At 34.7% G+C, this 21,489-nt stretch overlaps 1 protein-coding gene across 1 annotated transcript in view; it reads left to right on the forward strand.

Annotated features, from left to right (window-relative positions):
• Nucleotides 1-21,489, forward strand: part of RTTN (rotatin) — an 81,415-nt gene that overhangs the window by 34,272 nt on the left and 25,654 nt on the right. The window contains exons 26-34 of the mRNA XM_053960073.1: nucleotides 446-590; nucleotides 1,386-1,540; nucleotides 2,777-2,996; nucleotides 4,642-4,770; nucleotides 6,416-6,523; nucleotides 7,170-7,328; nucleotides 8,687-8,758; nucleotides 12,173-12,365; nucleotides 15,156-15,238. Coding sequence (XP_053816048.1) covers nucleotides 446-590; nucleotides 1,386-1,540; nucleotides 2,777-2,996; nucleotides 4,642-4,770; nucleotides 6,416-6,523; nucleotides 7,170-7,328; nucleotides 8,687-8,758; nucleotides 12,173-12,365; nucleotides 15,156-15,238 — 1,264 coding nt within the window. The remainder of the gene's footprint in view (nucleotides 1-445; nucleotides 591-1,385; nucleotides 1,541-2,776; nucleotides 2,997-4,641; nucleotides 4,771-6,415; nucleotides 6,524-7,169; nucleotides 7,329-8,686; nucleotides 8,759-12,172; nucleotides 12,366-15,155; nucleotides 15,239-21,489) is intronic.

Below are 21,489 nucleotides of genomic sequence, written 5' to 3' on the forward strand. Positions count from 1 at the left end.
AGATTGTGATCTTGCAATTTACATACACAAAACCATGAAATATTTAAAATTCTATATTTAAATTAAGGGCTATTTGAAATGCATAGGTAAGCTTTGATATTATTATTAAATGCTAGTATTTAACAGATAATTAACTTTTTATTTCCTCTATGTGACCCTGCTCAGATTTCTCTACAGTTTACTAAACAGAATCCCATTATTACCACATGCAAAGAGATTTTTAAATATGCATAGCTATTTTGCATAATAATGATAACAATATTAACAGTATATTATATATATTTATGTATCATAGGTTAATACAATGCCACATTTGCTATATGTGTAATATACATATTTACTCTGTATAATTAAACTTTTGCAGGTGACTCCAGTCCTATTAGCCTGAGATTTTAAATGCTCTTTTAAAAACGTACAAGTATGAAAACTTTTATTTGTGTTGTAGGTTTCTACAAGTGCTTCCAGCTTCTGTGGAGGATGAAAAGCTTTTGGTAGATGTCCTAAGATTTTTAAACAAATTGCTTAGAGAGCAGAAATCAAATCTGGAGTCTGACCATCTAAAGTGGATCTTGAAATCATTGCTTAAAAATGTAAGAATGGGGTTGTTGTATATACTTACATTATTTGATTGACCATATAACTACTTGCACACATGTGTGTGTACCTGCAGAACTGCATGAGGGTGTGCTTAGCTACATAGCTACAAATGTATTACCAGCGTAACATGGAAGAGCATCCATTGTCTTACAAAGGGTGTCCTATGTTACCTACAGTCTGCATGAACTTGCATTTTCCCATTTACAAATACAATCTAAGCATTTGTGGAAAAATCCTCATAGACTTAATTTCAATTACTTATAGAGTACTATAGGTACTTCAATTTATATCACTACCTGGGAAGCCTATACATTTTAAAATATGACTCATTCAATACATGAATATAAAACCTTAAAGCCATTTGATATGAAGACTTTCAAGGAGCTGAGAAGTCCAAAATGCAGCCTGAACTAATTTTGTTACTATGTGTTTTCTGGTTTTTTTTGTGATCTATTTTTTTATTGCTGGTTATTGCTGTATTACTTTGAGTTTTCTTTCATCCTTCATAATACACTGTCTTCTTAATGCCAGGATATTTGAAAGGCCTTAAGTAGATTTTTTTTTATGGCATTTAGTAGATTCAAGATTCAAGTTAGTGGTAGGATTATAGCAATTATAGGAATTTTTCACTAAACTTTTTGCAGTTACTTCTTAGTTAAGTAATCATGGAATTTCTGATTTATAATGTGTGTGATTTGCAAGTTTTCAATGGAAAAAATGGCTTTAAGGAAGGCATTAAAAGAGGATTTAAACAATGCATGATGTGACTGTATTTTTTATTTTTTTAGCAGCCAAAATCCCTTACGGGCCTTCTGGTGCGACGAGAATCCCAAGTGCAGGATGAAATGGATGAAACCCAGGCTGCTGTCAGGCAACAACTGGATAAAGAACTCATTCGTCTTTTTAACCTGTTGTTAGTTTGTTCCATGTCAGTGACTGACAGGTACAGTGCAAATGGACCTGCCTCTGTCATTCTGACTGGGCATCATAATGCCCATTACTGCTGAATTTTGGTCACAATTTGATTGTCATTACATCATGGCTCAGTTGCTCTGAACCGTGAATATACGCTCTTGAAATGAAAATCAACAGTAGATATTCCTATTGACAGTAAAATAAGGAAATTAACCAGGAAATTTGAAAGAGAATGTGCTAGTGGTCACTTAGCAATTGGATAATTAAATTGATTGCATGGAGAAGATGGACTATGTCTTTTTTGCTGCTGCAAATTTGCATGAACAAATGATAACTTCATTGATTTTTGTAGAATGTATTTATAGCAAAGTAAAACACTGGAATATTGGAAATAGCAATAAATGTTTATTTTCATTGAACTCCTTTTTGACCTATTTGCATCAACTGCTTTTAGCATGAAGTTCCAACCTTTTTCTGTCAATTGAGCAAACACAGAAATTAATTTACATTATTTTTTCTTCAAATTTCTCATACAACCTTTCCCACACTAAATCTCTCCGTCCAAATATATCCTAAGAGCTAATAAAATTTCAAATTAAAATAATATTTGATTATTTAGTGTCACAGTATACCTTTGTGAAAATATTTTCAAAATGTTATCTTTTTCCTTATTTCCACTTAGTTATTTTCTAAAAGTTTTGACAGTGGGAAAAGGGCATATTATAGAAATCCATGCTAGTTATCTATCTCACACTCCTGTATTTTTTATCTTCTTAATTCTGGATTTATTGTTTTTTGCAGGAGATTTTTTTTTAAACTTGTCTCATGAATCAGAACAAACATAAGTGTAACGGGCCATACATTTAAGAGTTAATCCTTGTTAGTCCCTTCAAGTTAGAATATTCTAGACGCTGTGTGATTCTGGTGTGACTGAGTTTTGCAGCTCTCCTCACTGTGTCATCTGTTCTCCTCAATCTCTTGCTCTTTATTTAGCATGCTCCTTAATAATTATATCTCATTTGTCTTTTTTTAAGCAACCTCATTGTAATCAGATGCAATATTATGTTTTCAGAACTGGGGTAAAGCTAGAAATGTCAAATTTAATTTCATATTATTCTTTGCATAATGTAATATTAAGTAATTGAGATGCTGAGCCTAGCAGGCTAACAGGAAGAATAATGAGGCATTGGCCTTTTTCAAAATGATTCTTTGTAACAGCTTCATATTGATGGTTCATCCGTTTTATTTTTTACAATTAAACCAGAGAGAGCTTGGAACTTGCTGGCTCCTTCAGAACAGAGCTGGCTGTGAAGTTGCTTCAGTGCTTAAGGCTAACAGATGCACCACATTTTTATGGGCTTCCATCGCTGGAGAGAACATTACAAGGAATGGTTCATGTTACTGCACTTCCAGGCTGGAGTACCTATTCTGCTGCAGTTGAACCTGTCACAATTTGTAAGAAATATTTAACAGGTCTTCTTGAGGTGAGTAGCTTATGTTCTTACTTAGCTTTTGGTTTGAATGCTGGTAAAGAACTGTGTAACTAATGACAGTATACTTTTTACAATGTTCTTTTATTGAATGTCATCAGTAGCAATAGGTATGGGAAAGATGCTTTTTCCTGCTAAGTAAATAGGAATGATATGGAGACTAGATTGAGTGATGTGTGTTTGTAGTTGTGAAGATTGGTTTTATTACATGTGCTTTCATCATTGGTTTAAGAGGTAACGCAAAGGGACTGTAGTTTTAACAAGATTAGAAGTATATGTGGTGCTTTTAATAACTGAAACTCCAAGAGGAAAAATCCAAGTTAACTTCCCCCAGGCAAAATTCACATATGAAAAGTGATCTGGGACAAGATTAGCTTGTAGGTTATTAACACAGAGAAAGCAGAAAAGAGGTAATTAAAGACACTGCAGTTGTTGGAAAGACAAAATTTCATTCTTATTTTCAGTGTTCTTCTATGTTTGCCAAGTCCATGGACATGGTAGACAACTAGCTTTTGCTCCTGAAATTATATCTTCCGAAAGCTCCAATCTTCTTAAGAGGAAAAGTATAGTGCTGACTTTCTGTTTGTTTGACACATATTCAATAATACACTTTTAGAAGTTTTTAATTTCAAATACCAATGCATCTGATGAAAAAAAGATACAGTGTTTTAGGGACCTTAACTTGCACAGATTTCTTGAGTAGAAAGAAATAAACATTTTAGACTTGTTTGATGAGCTCTGTCACTTGAAGTCTAGACTGAAAATGGCACCAAGGTTATAGGTGTTGTCATGCAAAAGAAAGATTATTATTGAAAAAAATAATAATAAATATCATGGCATGAAATTAACTTGTGATGCATAAGCTTTTGTTCAGAAGAATTAGGCAGTTTCATTTGGCCTAAATATGAAAGTAAATGTGGGTTTCTTTTGGAGAGGAATGGAGAAAGTGGGTATAAAAAAAATTCTGTGGTCTGGGACACTGAAAAAAAGAGTAACAGCAAAAATGCAGAGGTTTAAATCACTGTGTTTTGTGGAGAAAAGTAAATCTAGAAGTGTATCTTCTAAGATTATTATTTTTTAAAAAGTATTTTAGGGAATATTTTGTTGAAAGCCGCATGCCTTTTAATATGCGTGGTTACTTATTTGGTCAGACAGTTTATTTTATGTTAGGTTTCACTGATCTTTATTTCTGTTTATTAGTATTTGATATAGAAAGCTGATAAATTTCTTCAAATCACAATGAAATATATAAATGACACTTTCTCTTGAACACTGAATTTTGAAAAGAAATTTTATTTTTAATTCCAGACATAGCAAGAAACCCTGGGTACAACAAATGAACTTTCAGGTCCATGAAAAGAAACATTGAGGTTTCTATTCAATTTAGAGCTTACTGTTAAACTTGGCTGTATTCTTCATTTGAGTAAAAAGCCAAAACCACAGATGTTCAGAAGTTTAAATGTATAGGAAACCACCATATGACCAAATGACTCAGAAATAAAGATATTGTTACAATTCAGCTAGAAATCGATCATTTTTCCATGAGTTTAAATTATGATTCAGTGTGTAAGACAGTTTGTACTCTGTTTGTGTGCTGTTTACAGTAAAGCTGTTACGAACTTGTACCCCCACTCTTTAGGTCATCTCGTCATTTTATGTTGAGTGGGGGGGAAATGCCATGTCCTTCATGGGAAAAGGTGTGACAAAAAGCACTGTCCTTTGCTTGCTTCACTTATCTCACGAAATGATGGCTCAAGCCAAGGATACGGTGAGTGCATTCCTGTTATCCTTATCTCATCACTGGTGAGGGCTATGCAGAGAGATTTTAACTGCTGAAGTTCAATGATAACTTTTTGTCATGGTTTTGGGATGGTACTCCCCAACTGAATAGTCCTGCTAAAACCACGCCACTGCTTACTCTTCCTTCCCCTCTAACTTTAAGTACAAAAGGCAGAAAAAACCCCACACTGATCTCATTTGGTCTGGAATCTTAGATAAATGTACAGGACGGAGTATAGTATACAAAAAAGCTGAAGTATCAATTGTAGCCATACTGAAATTGTTTTGTAAATAAGTCTGTGGATTTTGAATCCACAGAATTTTTCAGAATAAGTATAATTTTCTTTTTATAAAAAAAATGAAGCATCAGGATTTTCTATAGGATAAATAACTTTAAGAATTTATAACATCATTATTTCTTCAGCCTCACAGACAACAGGCTTTCTAACCTATGCTTAAATACTCATGTACATAGGGCTTTCACAGTTGTTTGCATATATATATTAAAGAATATGTACATGCATGGGAACAATGATTGCCAGATAAAAAGAGCTATCATTACATACTAGCAAAATTCATATTGTGCTTTGTGTTCATGTACATGTTTGAGGGCTAGATTTGTCAGTTTAGTAAGATAGCCTTTTTCCTGTGTCACTTTCGAGCCCCACACAGCACAAAGCACCAGGGCTCAGTCAGAAGGCTGTATGGACTTCTTTATTGAAGCAACATGTTGTTTTTATAGTTTTACAAAATGCTTACATTTACTTAATGAACACATACACTGCCCATTGGTCATAAAGAAGAAACAAAACTTTCAATAGGTGAAAGGAGCCACATCACTGTGTAAGCCAGCCAAAGCCCAGATTTCTTTGCTTATGTTTTTTTCTCTCTCTTTCTTGGTGTCGTTATGGTGATAGCCTTGGTAACTTCCTTGAGAGAGATATGAGGCTTTCCTTATCTTCAGGAAGCCTTTGCTGTCTCACAAGAACAGCACAGAAATTCAACAATTATTTGAAAGAATTAAAATCCAGTCTTATTAATATCTGTGATAGCTACAAATGAAAACCTTTCTTTATGATCAAGCATGCATGTAACTAGAAATTGCAGTGTACCTGCTTTTCCAAATTCCAGGTGTCTCTTTCTTCAGTTCTGTACTCCTTTTTCAAGATATTCGGTACTGGAAGAGTTTATTAAAGTTGGGAGGGGACAGAGCTTTAAGTACACTGCAGGGAGACAGCAGCCTCCAGAGACTTAGATCATAAATGCATAGATGAAGGTGTGGAGTCAATTTTTTTAGTATCATTGTTATAGAGTAACATGCATAGTAGCATATGATAAGTTTTATTATCTTGTGTTTCTAAGTAATACTCTGTGTTTATGACAGTGTTACTGTTTAGACTGTACTAATAATTTCTGGTCTCAAAGAAATTTTAAAACCCGTCTGTTGTTCACAATCACGTGATTTAATGTCAAATCCTTACGGGAAGAGAAATACAAAATTATCCTTCCTCTGTGCAATTAGTGTTATACAAAACTTTTTTAGCAGTTGTTGGTAGCTCACACTGTTAATACACTGGCATGGATTGAAAGATTTATAAAATAATTTCTTAATTTGTTTTCTGTTTGCTAATCAGGACTGGATATCTCTTTGGTCTTTGCCGTATGATAGTGGTGAAGAACAAGTTCTGTCTCATCTAGGTCTGGCATGGCTGGTTCCTTTATGGGTAGATAGAGATCCTGAGGTTTGTTATTGTGATATTAACTTAATATCTTATTTTGACCCTTAAGCATTTGAAAATTTTTGATTCATTAATGTGTTTAATAGTAGAACTGCTGATCTGAATTATTTAGAATGTTACTAACTATATCCTAAATAGCAGTAATGATACAGTAGGGAAAGTGTTTCCATATAAACATCATCTAAGAAATCCTTCCTTATATCTTCTGTCTTCTATGCTTTCATTAGTCACTCACTATCATGATTCAAAGGCAGTTTTCCTTGTCATTGCTGTATCTTAGCTGCAAAGCAGAAACATTTACATGAACTAAAAATTCAGAGCAAATGTATTTAATGGGAATCTGTTAAATTATATGAGTTTGCTAAATGGACCTATTTTCAAGTGGTAAAATATAAAGAATATTAATGACTATCTTGCTTAGTTTTGAAAACTTAAAAATAATTCTCTTTATTCACTTTGTGAATAAACACAAAGTGAATTTAGTTGTGATTGTGAGTGGAGAGCAAGAAAAATATAGGAAAAGAGGTTGTTACTTTTGAAATTATTCCCTTATGCTCCAGATTCAGTTGATAATATTTAATAATAATAAAACAAAATATTGCTAATTACTATAAGAAATACCACTTTTTGTTGTGCTTATATGTACTAGGTCAGATTTACAGCACTTGGAATAGGATCAGCTCTTACATCTCTTGAAATAGGATGTATTGCTTTAGCAGAAAGCTGCCAGAATATTTCAGGAGGCCTGTGGGGAACGGTGATAAACATCCTTCTGGATCAATCTGAATGTAGCATGGTACGCAGGGAGGTATGTTTCTTGTGTCCTTCTGCTGTTGTAGATTGTGAAGTTCTTTTTAATTATGGAGAGAAAATATTTTTTTTTATTGTATATATCTATTATCTGATGCTGCACAACATCTGCTGCTTTGTAAGTTAAACACTACCTGATTAATATAAATGTTTAGTTGCTTAATTAGGAATTGCATAAGGAGGAGCAAGTACAGATTACTTATTTCAAAACAGAAATGATATAAACAATACAAGTGAACTCATAAAAACTCCTAAGGCTTACTCAGTAAGATAAATATGTTGCTAATGCATAACTGATCAGTCTGATTTTAATCACTGCTTTGTAACATTTATGAATGCTTTAGTACAAACTCATCACCTGATCTGCAGTAAATATGTATTAATTGCAGACATGAAATAATCTAATTTGTCTAGGCACTAAGATTTACTGGTGAGAACTGAAGGTCTGTACTATGATAGAACAACACATAGAATTGTATATTGATGAATTTAAGCTCTGTACATTTTATTTGCAATTTTTTCTAGTTCTAAGCTTTTCCTTCTGTTCTAATCAATAAGAAATAAAAGCTCTGACACTCAATGACTTTTTTTCCCAGCTCTACTGCTTAACTAATTTTATTTTCCAAAGTAATAGTTGAAATTATTCAAAATGCCTTTGATAATGTGTCCTTCATTATTTCATTTAACTTCAAATTATTGTCTCTTAATGATATTCTCTTAAGATTTACATCATTGACAAAAGATTGACAAAATACATAAGAAAGGAATTTCAGTCCATGCACAGACATATGAAGTGTGTGTAATATAAATTGGGAAAACAAACATGCTGTGTATTTATAAAAAGGAAAATATTTGAAACATGTCTCTGTCCTAATGTGTTCACCACATTGTCTCAATTATTTTTTAATAATTAAAAACCCCAAAACATAAGGACAGTAGAGTGACTGGTCATAAACAGTAGGTTTAGCTAGGTTTTTCTGTTCAGGATTTTTTTCCCTTTAGTACTTCCTGTACTTGTAGTGCTTGTTCTGTGGGATTGACTGTACTGGAACAGTGATGAAAGTATTTTATAAATAAATTTGTTTCCTTGTGATTTCCATCCCATCTTTTCCTTGTCTTTTTTTATACCGCCCTGTTTTTGTGTCATGCTCTAATGGCATCTCTTGTAAGGGAAGTTTGAGGGCTTTGAAGCTATGTCCTTCTAATTATTTTTTCCCAACATGAACATGAGAATTTCATGTATTTCAGCATATATCTGAAGCACTTGAACAATATGTAGATTGTACTCTTCAATCTGATGTGGTTTTTTGAAGTGTGATGGCTAGATGTCAATATTGATGCTTTAATTTCTTTCAGGCTGCTTTTATTCTACAAAATCTACTTGTGATTCCAATGCCAACAGAAGACACTAAAGATTGTATTTGGCAAGTGAGTGATTATTACCTTTGATAACAAAAGTCATAGTGTCACAGAGAGATGTCATTTCATATGAAAAGTTGTGTCAGAATACCTATAAAATATGAACTTAAAAAATTACATGTCTAAGGTCACGTTTTGGAAAGAGAAATAAATGAATAGACAAACTTCTTTCAAACTTTCAGCAAGCTCAATAAAACAACCAAATTTAGATTACATAGATGTTGCATTTCATGAATGTAGTATCTTTGGGTTTCTAGGAAACTTGCTTACTTATGTGGTATATCGTTAATGTTTTAGGATAGAAATTGATAATTAATTTTACTCACAATTGGAATGCAGGTAAAACATGATTTCAGGGGTATGAGGAAGAGGAAATTCTGTTAATGTGATGTTTATAAAATGTTTTGAAAGACAGATGAAGCAGTTTGTCACTTAGGTCAATTTAAATGCTTCTTGAAGACAGCCACTTGCTCAAAGCAAAGTGAACTAGACCAGGTTGCTCAGGGCTGTTTCCAGTTGGATTTTGAATTTCTCCAAGAAGGGAGACTCCACAGTTGCTCTGGGCAACTTGTTCTCATGTTTGACTACCCTCAGATAAAAAGTTTTATTCTTAGGTTTAAATAGAATTTCCTGTATTTTAGTTTTTGCTCAATGCATTTTCTTCTGTCACTGGATACCAGTGAGAGGACTCTGTCTCTCTTTACCTTCTCTTATCAGATATTTATCAAACTGATAAGATGCCCCGAAGACTTTTCCAGTTCTGCTTTTGAGTCAGTCACCTTATTTTACTCTCAGCAAGTTTGGTTCATTGTACATCAGGATATTTGGATCTTAGCTTGCAATTTTTAAAATTTTTGTGACCTTGATATCTGTTTTTAATGTCTGTCTTGCTCCTTTCAGTGTGTGAGATTACATATATGGGAACAGTGTATATTAGTTTTCAAAGAAATTTGCAGATGCAGCAATATTATTTTTTATCTGTTCCTTTCTGCAAAAGATCAAGTTAGTGTTGAAAGGCATTCCAGAGGTTTTACTAGGATAAGTTATCGATGATTCAGCTGCATGCAAAATCGATTATGCTATTTTTTGAAGAGTTGAATTGTACAGAATGTCTCATCTTTTCTTTACATGTAATCATAAAGGAAGATGTGGAAGCAATTTTACAAATTTAGCCGTTGTTTTGGTCTTACTACTTCTAATTTATCAGTATAAATAGTAATTGTTTAAATTCATAGGGAGGGAGTTACATTCATTTGTAGGGAGTTACAAAAGGGCAGCCATTGTAACTTGTCAATATAGATAGACTCTATTAAAAGTTGCTTTTTAGTCTTACTTTTAAAAAAATCAATTACTATGGTGAGGTGACAAAAATTTAATCTAGTTGCACAATTCTGGATGAATTCCAGTGCAATTAAAAGAAGCTTTGAATCAACATGATTCTTATTAAGAATTGTATTTAATGGAAATTGCTCATCACTTAATAAGTGTTCATGCTGAAAGATATTATCAAACAACACTTCATGGTTACTGGTAAATTAAAACTGTTCAAAATAAAAACAACAATTAAAACTGTAACATACCACTAGGATAAAATTTTATATTTCAGAGTAACTTTTTTTTCCTTGCACTGAATAAGATTTGTCTGTTTCCTTTAGTGCCAGGAAGAAAAGGAGGGCTATTAAGTTGATCTTGGTGAATAGTAGTATTACTGTGCCATAGCCAAATTAGAACATTACCATTTTATTCCTTAGGCAAATAGGACTGGAAAAAGAAATATAAATAGAGTTTGTAGGCCAGTATCTTCATGACAATGTCTCTAGTGTTACTTTTGTCTAGTTGATCTGCTTTATAATATTTCATTTTGCTATGTCACTTAAAAAATTTCCTACGCTGCTCTTTAGTCATGAGTAAAGTCAACCTGTGTAAAGTACTCTAAGAGTGCAGCAGACTGTGTTGTATAAAGGTTGCTGAAGTCCGAGCCCTCTGTCAATACAATTGATGAGTAGCTCTTTCAAGGCCCTCCATTGTGCAATAAAGTATCTGCCATGGCTTTTGATACTGCCAAAGACAATCCTGGGCAGTAAAATTTGGACTAAATTTATCAGTAAGTTTGCACTTGCTATAGTCAATATGGTCTAAGTCTATTGCTGGCAGTGTATGAGTAGAGTTTTATAATTCATCATAAATAGTTTACCTGAAATCCTACATTCTGCCTCAAACTGTTCATCATATCTCATTCTCTGCTAGTTGGTGTAAAAGGCAAATAGTGAAAATAGTTTCTGTATTACAGTAACCAAAAAGAATGAGAGTAACAATCTAAAATTTTGGTGATAACTCATCTTGTGATACAAAATAGTATTACTGCTTCTACTGTATTTGGTTTTGGGTCTTGTTTTGTTTTATTGGGAAATAAATTTGTTTTCAGTGTAAATGAAGGGGTTGGGTGAAAGTCTCTTAAGGATAAATAGTGTTTTCAAATTTCTTATTTTCAGTTGATCTAGCTCTGCTCTCTCCTGACTGCCAAAGAAAGTTTCTAATTAGCACTGAAAGTTTTTCTTTCCATAATTTTAACTAGTTTATTTTTGAACTACTGCAGGATGCCCTCTAATACTGCCTTTCTGAATGTAATTGGTTTGAATATTTCTTAGTTCTTCTGCCTTCTTTGCACTTCTAATTTTTATGGTCAGTCTAAACCAGATTATGTGTAGCTTAATCAAACTTTTTGGTTTTTGTGTTAACATGGAAAACACTGAAGAAACTTTTAACAAAGGCAGTCAACTTAAACTGTTTATTTGAAATATGACTGGAATCCATTATCTTAAGGTATAAATCCACTGCTCTAGGGAGTTTTCCCTGATGTCCATATTTAAAAAGAAATAATTGAAAACCATACTTCAAAGAGAATTTTTTGGTTATGTCTTGTTTTCTAAAGAAATCTTTTCTCATAGAAGATTGACATAGCTAGATGTAGTACAATGACAGTATACTTTAGGGCAGGAGGACTTTTATCAGGATATTTAGTCTTATCTAAATGTTTTTGCCTAAGGAAAACTTTTTCATTGCTTAATATCTGTGAGTAGAATTAAATGAGACATTAAAATTGTAAAGTCTATTGATACATTTACTGTCTTGAAGCCACTCATTTACAGCTTTTTGTGAGTTTTTACTTAACTGTTAGCACACTTTTCAGGAGATAAATAGCTGTTTGATTTTGCTAAGTCATGATAGCTTTTGTAAAATACTATGATTTGGCTTAATGTTAAAATCTGAATTTTATTTTTGGAATTTATTAATTACAGCCTGTAAACCATTGTACACACAGACACACAGCATTAGCCTTAGTTAGGGTGAGTTTTTCTGACCATTTATTCTATGTAAAACATTTCCTTAAAGTAATGATGTCTGTGAATTTCATGTCTTCAGGGTCCTTGTGTACATGATGAAGAATCTGGCCTCTCTCAGATAGGAATTCCTGCGCTTAAAGCCCTTTTGTATCACTGCCACTTCTATGAACATGTGAATCAGATGGTGAAACGCTGTTACCTAGGATGTTACATGTTCAATCTGAATTGTTACAAGGAAGACAAGGTCAGCATAGAAAAAGGTGGTGCGACTGGTAAGTGATGTTGATGTAATCTTCTGGTATTTGAAACCTGCTTAAATAAAGTGTAGTTTTGAGTAACTTACCTCCAGTAATTCTTGGAAATATATAAACCCTGCACTTAAATATGTTGTGGAGTCAAAGGATTGCTGTGAGGATTTAAGTAGATAAGTCTCTAGTTTAACATGGCTCAGAAAAAGTTCTGAGCTGTTATTTACATCTTCAAAAAGTTGAAAACGGAAAAGACGTAATTGGTTCTGTAGTAAATTTTCTTGCAAAATATTGGGGCTAAAATACTTTCAACAATTTCCACTTTATGACATCCAGTCAACTTTAATTCAAGGAAAATTTTGGGTGAAAGAATTACATTAACTTTATTAAAGATTCCTATTTCTTGATGTGTTCAACTTCAAGGTTACATGAGTAGGAATGGACTCTAATAATCTGAATTAAGCTGCATTCTAAGACATTCAGATATAATTTGATTCCTAGACTGATGAAATGTAATACTCAGATTGGATTTATTTGTTTATTTTTAACCTGTATTCCCTTGGAATATTGCATCTAACTTTTATATTTACTAATAATTTATTGAGCAGTATTTCTAAGGCTCTCTAGGATGCATTGTGGGAAACACACTTCCTTGTCCAAGTAATACTGATGATTGTAAGTTTGGAAAGCTAGGGCATTTTTCAGAGATCAATTATTAAAAGCTTTCATGGGGCAGAAAATGAGCTTTTTTTTCTTTTCTTACCTTTTTTTGTGGGCGTAAATTTCCATATTTCCATCTTTTAAGGCTCTTATTTAAATAGTTCTTTTTAAGTCTGTCATGAGTGGAGTAAGAACTTCAGACAAAGTTGTTTAGAGAAGCCCTCCCACTAAGTCACAAGGTGCAGGAAGGACCCCCTTGCTCTCTAAATGCCTCCTCAGAGAGGAGCCTGGCTGTGGCTGGATTCAATCCTAGACCCCGACTTTTTCAGTCCTTACAATTCTAAGGAATTGTAGAGATGTGTTTGAATCTTTGTCTTACGTTATCTTGTGGGATTAAGGATGGCAAACCAGATATATTTATATAAAATTTAATTACTTACTGTAATAAATGACTAGACAAAAAGATCATAATCAGAATTATTTGCTACACAGTATAGATGCTAAAACAGCTAGTGTAGTTTAGTGTACTATATCAAAGGAATTATATTAAAGCAACTATATTGAAGCTGGCAAAAAAGAAGCAATTATTAAATAGAGATTGATGTTACTCACCCATACCAATGACCATGGCAAATCTTTCGCTCAGCCTGGAGTGACCATAAGCAGCATCCCTACCCCAGGGAGGAATCTCCACACACACTCCAAGGGGTATTTTAGAAAAACCTGCTGTTTGTAAGTGGGACTGGACTTCCAGAGTTTAAAGTGATTGACTGTCAGTCATATGTCTCAGGCCAGCTGGGCCTTAGGATTTTCAGGTAAGAAGTGGCAGACATGATAAAGTATCCTTCAACTCTCTATCAGGATGTTTAAACTTTTGGAATTGATGAGTCAGGCTGGTTTAGTATAATTCAACACTGAAAGCAGCATGACACTCCCTCTCAGTTCACTAACAGCTTTGCAAAATATAGTATTGTTTGAGTTGTTTTGCACATTCCAGGCCAAGCATCCTGCTGGATTCTGCATTTGATAAACCTGTTCCAGTGGCATGAACAGAAGATGAATGTTACTTCCCCAGCTAAGTTATGACTTTATGGCAGACCCAAGCAAAAGAAGCATTCTTATTTAACTAACTGAGAGAAATACCTCACCAGTACACAAAATTCCAGACAAAAAAATCCTCAATTTCTTCAGTGTCTGCTTTTTTTTTATCTATAAGTGTAAATTTTCAATCCAACACATTTTACTGCTCCCATGGTCCTGTAATATGTGCCTTTTGGTAGTTCTGTTAGCTCCTGCAATATCGTATCTAAGAATTAACTCAGAATGTAGAATGGTAAAACTTTTCAGTGAGCAATTGAGATACATTTTATTCAGTCTTTACAAAGCCAGAAAATACAGTATTTCAGAAATAAGAAACAAGTTTTTTATTTCTTTAGAAAGGGGAGAACAGGACCTAAACCTTGTTGGGTTTTTCCCTATTGTAGTTTTCTCACATTTTTCAGGAATGTGTAAGACTCATCTGCAATGTAATGTTAAAAATAAGATAGTTCAGTTTAGTAATTACTGAGGATACATATAGGACATCTACTTTTGTGGGGTTTGCACTCAAAAACTGTGTAGTCTAACTTATTCTTTTTTATTTTCTTTTCTAAATATATGACAGCTTCAAAAGTATTACTGCCAGATTTGTGCTATAACATTTTTGGCACTTTTTATTCTGAAACAGATTTACAAAGTAATTCTGCCTTTGTTGTATTTATGAATATGGGTCCTCTTGAAACTATTTCTCTAAAAATGGGAATTTGAAGTTTTTTGAAGACAAGGACATCAGTTTATTATGTGTGTTCTTTGGGACCCTAGTGTAGTACTTCAATACTTTTGTACTCCTGCGTTTTAACTAAAATGAAGTCTGAACTATTTGAAATGACTGAAGGGTATGCAACTGCAGTTTGAGTGTAGTTTTTTTTAGACTACTTTATGTTGCACTGAAAATTTTTTATTTCTGTTTATTCAGGGAATTTGATGTGTAAGATTTCATAGATACAATGTGTGAAAACTTGTGTTCTGAGATCTTCAGAAAGATAGATGTGGTTGGTTATTTTTTCACTGAAACAGTCCTTTAAAAATTTTGATTCTTATTTTTTTGCCCTACAGATTTTGATGATTCTCTCAATCTTTGGAAGGCTCCACCTAGTCAGAGAAAATCTTCACATTCTCACTCAACATCTGAAACTATGGTAACTTGCAGAGTAATTATTCATTTTAAATATAAAGTTGTTTGAGAACTGCTTTCAAGACAATTAGCACTCTTAAAATTGTTAAAAAAAACTCCAGCAAAAAAAAACCTGAAATCAATCAAATTAGCTGTGAAATTAAGTTGAAATTTACTCCAATGTAGCTTTAATATGCTGAAAAAGCCCTTTTGTGATTCTTAACCTGAGCAAAAATAAATAAGGTACCTTGCCTTGACTAGCTAAATGCATAAGGCAGTACTGAATTCTATAACTTCCCACAGCAAGGCATATTCTCTAGAGATTATTCTGTAATTGGCTTTATTGACAAAATACAATTGTCCCATTTCTGGTTGTCACTTCTGCTGCTTTTATCCAAATTGTCTGTTCAGAGTGAACCTGTGTTTACACAACACAGCTACAGAACTGGATCAATCAAAGCCACATAAATACATTGGGTATTCTGTGCCATAATATACTCTGGATTCTGAAAATGCTTTTGTAGAATTTAAAAGTGGCACAAGTGCTTGCAGGGTCCAAAACAGACATGGAAAACAGAAAGCAGGTGGCTGCTTGAAAAATTTGTTTGTGACTACAGCAATGAAAAGCTGTAAAATGTGCCATCTTTCAAGACGGCAAATGCAGAGGAGAAATTGAAAGACATTCTTTCAGTTCCAGAATAGATTTGCAGTATCAGTTCAGGCTGTGGAGGAAGCTTTTGTAACATTCATTAGTTACCTGATAAAAATTGTGTATTTTTCAAAGACTGCCGTATAGATCCAAGAAAACTCTGACATCTTGCACTGAAATTTATTTTTTAGTTTCATATTCAAAAACTTTTCATTTATGAATGACCATCTAATCTATTACTGAAGCTACAATATCATTGTTTAGAAGTTTATTTTCTCTTAAACAGATGCATGTGTGCATATGACAAAGGCTGATAAATCACAAGATCCTATTTTTTTTTCTTGACAAAAATTTCTATGCTCAAATTTGCTGTGGAACATGGTAAAAATAAAAATAGAAAAACCAGCATTGAAATTTTGTCTCAAAAGTATTACATAAGTATATTTTCCATGTTATTTTCATTCTCTGTTATAAATTTATTGCTGTTTAGTACTGATAATGTTATCTTCCATGTTTTTAATAATTGAGGAAATAGTGCACTTTAGTTGTAAACTGATTTCTCATTTTCAGAAATTTTATTAATTAATTTCATTTTCATTAATGAGGAACACCCCCCCACCCCCCGCTTAGGGTTATTTTATACACAAATATTCAAATTTGAAGATGAAAACTAAAATAAATTAAAGTGCATGCAAACCAGGAAGTACATGCAATCATGATTGCTCCTTGCTCCTTAAAAAACATTTACATGAGGATCTCATATTTTTAAAAGCAGTTGTTCCCAGATCACTTTTTACTGAATAAATTGAATGCCACTTACTTAGAAGTTGATCAAATTTCATCTTGTTTTTTTTCACATTACTTGAAGACAAAATTAAACTGCAGCAATTCTTATCAGAGCTTGGTGTCTAATCTACTTAAAATTGTACTTGAGTTTTTATGAATAGTTGGACAAGTTCATAATATTAAATTCCTTCAGCTTCAGTAGTTAAAAAAAAAGAAAAAAGGAAAAAATAATCTACTAGAATCTAGTAAACTATTACTGGATTCCAGTAGATCTACTGGAATCTATTAGATCAAATTAATGTATCATATATATGTAAAGTGGCATCATAGTTTAACACAAACACTTAGCTCTACTGTTCCATTCAACAGACACACAACAAATTATTAACAGTGGAAAGTACAGAGTAATGCTAAGCTACACTAATTTATATCAATCTTCCACATATTGTAGACTTCATACTTGCTAAGATTAGGCTCTTACAGCTAACCATGTGAATTTTATAGAAGTTTCTGTTTTGTTTTGTTTTCCTTCTTTTCTTGACACATATGATAATGTCACACTAAGACTTTGATTGTCATTTCTGGAAGTTAGTTTAATTTCCATTTATCCTTCATGGACATTTTTAGCAGCTGTAAACTTTTTTTTTTTTCTTTTAACTAAGTTTCTTACCTTTAAAAAAATGCCACTGCATGCATGTCATATTGAAAATTTCCAAGCTCCAAGATGTAGAGGTCGGATGTTCCAATGCCACTATTAATTAGGAGAAAAAAGGTGGATGAGCATAACTTTGATGGAGGCTGATTGCAAACTGTATTTCAGAGGGCAGTTACCTGAAGTGTGTATCTAGTGAAGTTAGGAAATACTTCAGAAAATTCAAACTTGTCCTGAAATCTCAGGCATTTGTAATTTATTCCTACATAACTTCAAATTTTTGGGTCACAGTTTGGCCCAATTTCTGTTTTGATATATGAATAAAGAAATATATTTATCAAGGCATTGCAAAAAGTTTGTAGAAGTTTATTGCTAAATGTTGGATGTTGATGGTGCCAGGAAAATACTTTTATTCCAAGCCCACCAGATGGCATGCTTTACCCATCACAGATGGAAAGGAATCTTCAGGTCTCACTGAAGGGACAACTGTGTTTTAGATGTGTGGCACAGATTTGATGAAAACACCCACAAATACTTGAGAACGAGCAATCAAACCAAGTAGAATTGTTTCTATTGAAAACTTTTCTCTCATATTTTAATAACATAAAAAAATTGGTCTAGATATGTCCATATTGATTCCTTTTCCTAACATTCTGTTAGTTTTCTGTGCTTCCAGATTTTCATGTAACCAGTACTTTATTTGAGCTATCTGCTATCATGAGCTGATTTCACATAGAGCCATATGACCGTAACTGAAAGTTGCAACTCAATTACTTTTCAGCTTTATCTTTTTCCCTCCATCCCCAGTTATCTTCCCCAAATTTGCAGAAAGAAAATTGAAAAAATTCAAAAGAGAGTCAGAAATTTTGCAGAGACCATAAGTAAAATTTGTTCATTTTATAAAGAATAGTTGTGTGGGGATGAAATCAATGATTCAGTATAATAGAAGAAGACAGCAGGACTGGATTGTCTGTACTGTGTTAATTCATAGGCACTGTATTTTGTGTCTTTTAAGATCCCAGTGAATTACAGGTTTTTGTGAAATTTGTCTTTATTATTCTGTGAACTGGAATATGGATACTGCAAAAAAGCCTGAGATTATTAATCTGAGATGATTAATAATCTTGGTCTTTTATAGAATAAATAGTTTAAACGTTAACTCAGGTTATCATTAGAGAAGACAAATCCTTAGTCTTGTTTTAACCAACATGTTTGGTTTGTGTTTCATAGATATTATAAGAGATCACCAATCTGCATGGAGATACTGACTTGCTTTACACTGCATAAATATGCTAGGGCTGTTCTGTGTCCAGGAAATCTTAGCAAAATGAGCAGTTATTTAAAAACTTGATCTAAAAATTATGTGGGCTAAAGATCTACAGGCATCTCCAAACAACTTTAAGTCATGGCCATTCTTTCCTATGAAATCATCTTGCTATTTTCTATAAAAATGTGTGCTTTATTTTCTGGAACTGTGGTTACCAGAGTGCTCTACAGTTAAGTGATTTAAACCTTTGAAAAGGGAACTGAATAGAATTAATCACTGCAAGCCTATTAAAGCAATGCTAGAGGGATTTTTGTACTAGAGGTTAAGAAAAGACCTTTTATTTCTATCTAGTAGATAAATGGCAAAACCTTCACATTTCTCCTGTGTTTCCACTCTGATAATTTTTGTATTCTTTTGAATTAGTTCTAATCTGCAGTTGTCATCTCCCTCTCCACACACAGAACCTTTTTCCCTATTACACCCCCTTCCAAAGTTTCACTGTTAAGCAACACAATGCTTCCTTGCTCCCAGGAACAATATGGTGGCAGTAGTAAATATCCTTTAGTAAATACTGTGTGCCAAACTTCCCGTTCATCCTTACCAAAGGTGATTTATAGAAGTGGTAATATCTTTATTTTTTTTTTTCCCTAGAAGGCAGAACAGTGTAGAAACAATTTCATTGTGTTACTGTATGTTTTCTGCTATGACAGCAGAAAGTTTTGGGGTTTAACCTATTTCTCACTGTGATGCAATTATCAATAAATGTTCCATCAGTGCTGGAAGATTATATTTTTCTAACCAGATAAAGTTTTTGCTGATTTTTAAAAAAAAATTTAATGTAACAGGACAATTTATTTCCTTGCCTAATGTATTGAGAGAGTTGTAGAAGATAGAGGGAGAGTAGTTGTATGAGGTAGCTGATACTTTTTACTAATAGTGAAAGGTTGTATAATTCGTAATAATATCTGTAAGATGACTCTTGATATAGTTAAAGTCCTCTTAGGGATTTACTTGTTTCAGAAGAACCATATGGAGTGTTAGAAATCACATTTTGGGTTTGTTCTATTTAAAGAAAAAGTGTTATGATTTTTCTCACCTATTAGAATGCTTGGAATTGACGTATAGTGCTGAATAAATGCAGAATTTGCCATGTGTCATGATAGGTTAGCTTAATATAAATAATGGATTTGAATAATTACTTAAATTAGCAAGCACAGAACTTCAAGTAACTTTTTAAAATTGGTAAATATGCTTTTTAGTTGTGCAATCAAAATAGTATTTGAATTTAAATCACTCAGTACAGCTTGGTACTACATTTTGATAATAAGAAAATAATTTAGCCAAGTGTTGTCCTAGTGTTTCTGTGGTCCAAGCTCTATGTGTTTTGGACACTCTGTTGCAGCGTTCTGCTGTCTCCCTGGCTCCGGAGCAGCCGCAGTGCCCGGTGGGGCACCGTGGCTCCTCCGATCCTGGTCCCACTGCTGCTCCCGGGCGCCGCGCGCTCCAGGAATGTGGGTCGGCCGCTTCTACTGCCGTGTGCGAGGGACCTCGATACAGGGGGTGAAGGAAGGACCAAATTCCCTGCGGCAGGAGCTGCGAGCATTTTATTGATGTGTTGCCAGCTTCTGTGTTGGGGAATATGGTCTTTCCTTCACCCTCTCTATCGAGGTCCCTCACGCGTGACAGTAGAAGCAGCCAACCCACCTTCCCGGAGCACGCGGAGCCCAGGAACAGTGGTGGACCGGGATCGGAGGAGCTGCGGTTCCCCACCGGGCATGGAGGCTGCTCTGGAGCCCGGGAGACAGCAGAACGCCGCAAAGTGGCGCCTTGCGTTGGGCGCCACTAGTGGCTGCGCGTTACTTTTCCCGCCCCGGTTGGCTCCTGAGAGCACGGCTTGGTGCCTCGGCTCCTCGTCAGGGTCGGTGCTGCCGCTGCTTCCGGGTGCTTCTGCGGCTGCACCCCGGGGTGGGCTGGCCGCGTGTTGCCGTTGGCGCGAGGGAAGGAAACGAAGAGGCAGGGAATTGTCCAAATCTGTCCGCATGGCGGCTGGATGCTTTATTGGTCGCAGGAGCCGCAATGGAGAAGCCACGGCCGCTCCCAACCCCGTGTGAACAGATCTGGCCCCAAGGCTGGGGTGCCACAGTGGGATATAAGGGTGGGACAGGGGAGGACAGGAACCCTCCACCCAATGAGCACAGACGCTGTGGCGGTGACGTGTGCCACGAAGGCCAGTGGGAACTCTGGGGGCCGGGTGGGGGAGTGGGCACAGGAGTGGCAGGGGGGAAAACCCAATGGCAGGCAGCCTGGGGCTAACTTCTGGGGGGGGGGGGGATGGAGGGGGGGAACACGGGGGATACACGAGGATACATGGAACCGGTAAGCTAACAAAAACCAGAACCCCAAATCTGAACCTAAAACCCAGGATGCAACACTCTATGTGCTCTATATGCTCTATCTGTGTGCTTCATATTTTGGACATTCTGTGTGCTCACTCTGTGAGCTCTATGTGTGTGTTTTGGACACACCCCCAGATCTTACTTAGGTTGTTTTATGTGTTACAATAATCCTCTGACTTTTCTTGGGGATCAACTGAGCAGGCTTAAGAAGAAAGACTCATGATTATAGGATAAACAATAGTGGGAGACCAGAGGATAATGTGGGAGAAAAGGAAGTTACAACGTGGCGGTTGCAAGGATACAATAGCTAGGAACAGGGTGATCTGTGATTTCCTTCCCTGCACCCTTTTTGTCTGTTAAGTCACTTTTAACATTTCCTTGGGTAAAAATATATTCCAAATGTTGGAAACCTTTGAGATATTTCAGTCTTCCTTAGAAAGCTCACTGTGAGGAAAATTCTAACAACACCCTTCTTCAAGTTTTAAGTCTGTTGGGATTTTGTTGGATTCTCCAACATTCTATATTC

This window comes from Vidua chalybeata, chromosome 1 (assembly GCF_026979565.1).
Source record: "Vidua chalybeata isolate OUT-0048 chromosome 1, bVidCha1 merged haplotype, whole genome shotgun sequence".
In the NCBI taxonomy this organism is placed as follows: Eukaryota; Metazoa; Chordata; class Aves; order Passeriformes; family Viduidae; genus Vidua; species Vidua chalybeata.